Source organism: Musca vetustissima, unplaced genomic scaffold (genome assembly GCF_032173495.1).
Source record: "Musca vetustissima isolate MV318-11 ecotype Yass unplaced genomic scaffold, APGP_CSIRO_Mvet_v1 utg649998, whole genome shotgun sequence".
Classification (NCBI taxonomy): Eukaryota; Metazoa; Arthropoda; class Insecta; order Diptera; family Muscidae; genus Musca; species Musca vetustissima.
This window is the reverse complement of record NW_026879233.1, coordinates 15082-20343: the sequence shown is the minus strand read 5'-3', so window position 1 is coordinate 20343 and position 5262 is coordinate 15082. Positions and strand designations below refer to the sequence as shown.

General features: G+C 33.0%; 1 protein-coding gene across 1 annotated transcript; it reads left to right on the top strand.

The window, feature by feature from the left end:
• Positions 1-2549: 2549 nt before the first annotated feature.
• LOC133324031 (chronophin-like) lies at positions 2550-3327 on the top strand (the record flags this gene model as incomplete). Its single annotated transcript, XM_061532919.1, has 2 exons — positions 2550-2684; positions 2812-3327. Coding segments are annotated over 2 exons (651 nt in total), but the record flags the coding sequence as incomplete, so codon positions are not given.
• Between the last annotated feature and the right edge of the window lie 1935 nt (positions 3328-5262).

Genomic DNA, 5262 nt, shown 5'->3' with positions numbered 1-5262 from the left:
CTATTCCTACCGGTTCCATTATACTACAGTATTTAGTACTAATTCCAAAAGAATTATGCATAGCATTCGATTTTCTATTTCTATCAGTTTATAAATTATACTATTATTTAGTACTTTTTATCACCACTTTAGTACTAAATTGCAAAAAAATATGCGTATTATGCATTGTTTATCATTGACAAAGCTGCATACCAAATTTCAGAGTTGTAGTTCCAATCGTTCCGGCGTAATACAGTTGTTAGTACCATTTTAGTACTAATTTCCAAAAACCTATTTCTGCACATCATTCTATTTGCAATAGCTTAAGCTATATACCAAATTTCAGACATCTATCCCTACCTGTTTCATCGTAGTATAATATTTAGTATATTTTAGTACCTTTAGTACTAATTTCCAAAATTTGTTCACACATTCTGATTTGCTTATCATTGACAAAGCTGCATACCAAATTTCACAGTTCTACTTCCAACCGTTCCGTAGTAATACAGTTTTAGTACTTTTTAGTAAATTTTTGTACTAATTTCCAAAAAATATTTTTGCACGTCATTATATTTGTAATAGCTTAAGCTACATACCATGTTTCAGATATCCATTGAAATATAATATTTAGTACTTTTTAGTACCTCTTAGTACTAAATTCCAAAATTTTTTCACACATACCACTTCGCGTATCGTAGGCAAAGCTGCATACCAAATTTCAGAGTTCTACATCTAACCGTTCCCGTGTAGTACACTTTTTAATACATTTTAGTACCTTTTAGTACGAATTTCCAAAAACCCCGCCTTATCACACGCCTCCTCACCAAACCCGAACTACATGCCAAATTTCAAGTTTCTAGCTTTAGCCGTTTCGTCTGGGCGTTGATGATCAGTCAGTCACTTATAACGCAACTCTTTTATATATATAGATTACACTCCGATTGCCAAAAAATTTCGCACAGTCTTTCATTGCAATCAATTCAGATTTAGATATAGCTCACATAATGGCATACTTACACAAAGTAGTCTCATATTTATATATTTTCTTCCCATTTTATATAAAGGGACAACAAATTGGAATTTTGGATTTAATTAAGTCTGGAATGAATTGAAATCGGCTCGGATTTGGATATAGCTCTCCTAAATACTTATACAATACCCAAAGATATATAGCATTCGTACCCAAAAAGTCTAAAATGACATGTGTTATGTTTACTCTAAATCGATCCTGATTTATATATATGTAGATCCCATATAAATTTCGGATTATAAATGCGACCTGTACTTTGTTTACAATTTAACATCAACAGACGGACGGACGAACTTGTATGAATCGACTCAGAAAGTGATTATATGCATATTCTCAAAAGGAACCATGGGTCTATCTCGATTCCTTTTGCCTGTTACAAACATATGCACAAAGACATAATACCCTGTACCACAGTATGGTGAAGGGTATAAAAAGAATAATTTCCACTTTATGACCATTTCATTCCGGATTGCTTTCATTCAAGTGAAAAAAGAACTGTTTCGACAAAAATGGTCGGTATTTTAATGTCCTTTATGACAATTGAAATCCATCTCCCCATGTGCATAGTGACATGTGAAAACAAAACGTTATCTAGCAGTTATTGGTACTTTTATAGTGTTAAAGTGCTTATAAATCAAATTTGTATGCCCCTCATTACGCTTTGGCATGTCTTACTCCCATATTTACTTTTGAGAATATGCATATAGTCACTTTCTAAGTCTGTCCGTCTGTTAATATAAAATTGTAAATAAAGTACAGTTTGCATTTAAAATTTCAGATATATAGCTTCCTTATATAATTTCGTCGTGCCTAAACTGCCGTGCATTAGGTTTTATTTAAATTGTCTTTTATCTCCAACACTATATAGTTCTCATATATATATTCGGTCCATATTATCTAATACTCCACGTGCTCCCACCACCACATACTAAATTAAGTTCAGGTGTAACTATATAAATATTCAGAGGTTAATATTTTCGTCAAAGAGAGATTTTGATAGTGCACTGTTTGGCAGCATACTGAATGGTGTTAGTTAAGACTTTTTGAAATGGAGGCACATTTATAAAAAAATTGTTAGATTTAGTATACAGTGTCCGTCCCATCAAAAGGGTATTGTCCAAATATTACAAAATTCATTTGATATGACACCTGTTATGTTTCATTTTAATCGATATGTGTACATCTTTATGTTGGTATAATAATCGTAGGGACATCTCAATATATATATATATATATATATATATATACAAAGTGGTGAAGTGTCCGTCTCACTGTTGCAGTTTCCTGTGGCTGGGACTAACACTATTTTAAGTGAAAGTTCCTTTAGAAAATGTATATTTCAACATAATCCACATTGTTAAGAGCTTATATATATATATATATATATATATATACATGTATATTATATATATAATATATAAAGTAATTTAATCTATTCTAATGTTAACGCTAACGTCGGCGATCGGTCCGAATTTTTCTTAACGTATTTATATTTGTTTATTATTTTATGTAAATAGTTGTTGTTTTTTTCTAATTTCAGCAAGATTTAGTACATCCTGCGAAAACTATAAGCGATTATTTGAAAAGTGAAAACTTTCAAGGGTTAATCCTATGCTTTGCTTCGTCAGCTTTTAAACAGCATTTACGTGATAGTGGATTCGATGTCGTAGAAGAGGTAAGCCATATGTAAAATTAAATAAAACTAAACAAATAATTATTAAAAAAAAAATAATTATTAAAAATATTAAAATTTTACAATTCTATTACTATCTATTATTATTCATATTATTATCCATTCACAGAAAGAACGACTTATTGATGGCTCCGTAATCGATTTGCATCATGCCATATATAACAAAGATCCCGTAAAGGCTGTTGTAATTGATATTGATTTTAATTTAACTGCCTGGAAATTGATGAGAGCTCAAGTTTTGTTGAAGAATCCCCAATGTTTGTTTATAGCTGGTGCTGCCGACCCACGCATTCCATTTGGTGGCCATGAATTGTTGGGTCCAGGAGCCTTTATGCACATTGTTGAAGAAGCCAATCAACGAAAGGCCAAAGTCTTTGGTAAACCTGGAGCCGAGTTGGGAGAATTATTAAAACGTTCTTTCAACATCAATGATCCTAAACGAGTTTTAATGATCGGTGACAGCTTACGAAGTGATATACAATTTGGCAAAGAATGTGGATTTCAAACAATGTTTATATTAACGGAACCATTTGAGGTACAACATTTGCAATCGCTGGAATTGAATACGTTAAATTGTCCCGATTACGTCATTGAAAAATTGGCCGATTTGAATAATCTTATTTAACACTAATAACACAATCACACGAATTAGATTTATGGAATGCATTATGTTTTGTCATTATCAATTATAGTATTTTAGTTAATAGTAAGTATATTTAAAGAGTAAATAAAGAAAAGAGTAAACGGAACAGTATAATCGGACGTGGCCGACGTATATAACTATCACTTTTAATTTTCTGCGGAGTTAAAATCGAAGACTAAGCAAGATTTTCGAAGAAGTTAGGTTTAATCACAACTTTGGACTAAAGACCGCCACAAACAGTGACTTTTTTGGAAGCAATGGTCTCTATAAAGACTCCTTAATAGGAATCTATAAAGACTCCTTTACAGAAGTCTCCTTTAAAGGAGTCTATAATGACTCCTTTATAGGAGTCTATAAAGACTCCTTTGCAGGGTTCTATGGAGACTCCTTTATCCTATAAATGTTTTTTTATACACCCCTACAACGGAGTCTTAATAGATTTTACGATAGATAAAGGGTTATTTATAGACCCCTACTATAAAGGGGTTTTTATACACCCCTACAACGGAGTCTTAATAGACTCCCATAACGGCATCTTTATAGACCCCTACAATGGAGTCTTTATAGACTCCTATAAAGAGGTCTTTATAGACCCCTACAAAGCAGTCTTTATATACTCCTATAAAGGATTATTTATAAGCTTCTAGAAGGAGTCATCTTGGACTCTGATAAAGAAGTCCTAATATACTCCAATAAGGGAATCTTTATAGACTCCGATAAAGGACTCCTGAAAGGGGTCCGATAAAGGATTCTTTATAGCCTCCGATGAAAGAGTAGTTATAGACTCCAATAAAATGGGTTTCTAGGCTCCTATAAAGGAGTCCCTATAGGCTCCTATAAAGGTGTTTGGTTTCTTAAAATAAAAAAGTCTGAACTTTAATGTACACTATGACGAATAGCGAGTTTGTCCTTCTGAGTTCTTAATACATTATGACGAATAGCGAATTTGTCCTTCTGAGTTCCTAATACAGTATCCCCATAAAGAATTTTTCATCCCAGATTATGAGCTCTATTTTGTTACATAGTTTTATTATTTTTCACATTTCGAGTTTCCTATCATTGCCTAATTTCTACGGTTCTTTTTATACCCTTCACCACACTGTGGTACAGGGTATTATGTCTTTGTGCATATGTTTGTAACAGGCAAAAATAATCGAGATAGACCCATGGTTCCTTTTGAGAATATGCATAGAATCACTTTCTGAGCCGATTTATGCATGTCCGTCTGTCCTTCCGTCTGTCCGTCCGTCCATGTGTTTTTGTTAACAAAGTACAGGTCGTATTTATGATCCGATTTGGATGAAATTTGGCATATGTCACTTATTTGGCCCAAGGACGAACCCTATTGAAATTGGAGAAAATCGGTTCAGATTTAGATATAGCTCTTATATATAGCTTCGTCCGATTTAATGTAAATGGGGTACCAAAGACCCTATATACCTTTCGATTTGCACGAAATTTGGTATTACTTTCTGAATTAGGTCTAGAAAGATGTGTGCTAAGTTTCGTGAAAATCGGTTCAGATTTGGATATAGCTCCCATATATAGCTTCGCCCGATTTTAGGTAAATGGTGTACCGAAGTCCCTGAAAATCATTTGATTTGCACGAATTTTGGAATAGCGTATTGAATTAAGTCTAGAATAATGTGTGCCAATTTTCGAGAAAATCGGATCAGATTCAGATATAGCTCCCATATATAGTTTCTTCCGATTTAAGCTAAATAGTACACCAAAGTCCCTATATATCTTTCGATTTGCACGAAATTTGGCACAGCGTACTGTATTAAGTCTAGAATGATGTGTGTTAAGTTTCCTGAAAGTCGGTCCAGATTTAGATCGCTCCCATATATATATATATATATATATATTCGTCCGATTTTATGTAAATAGTCCCTATATAACTTTCGATTTGCACGG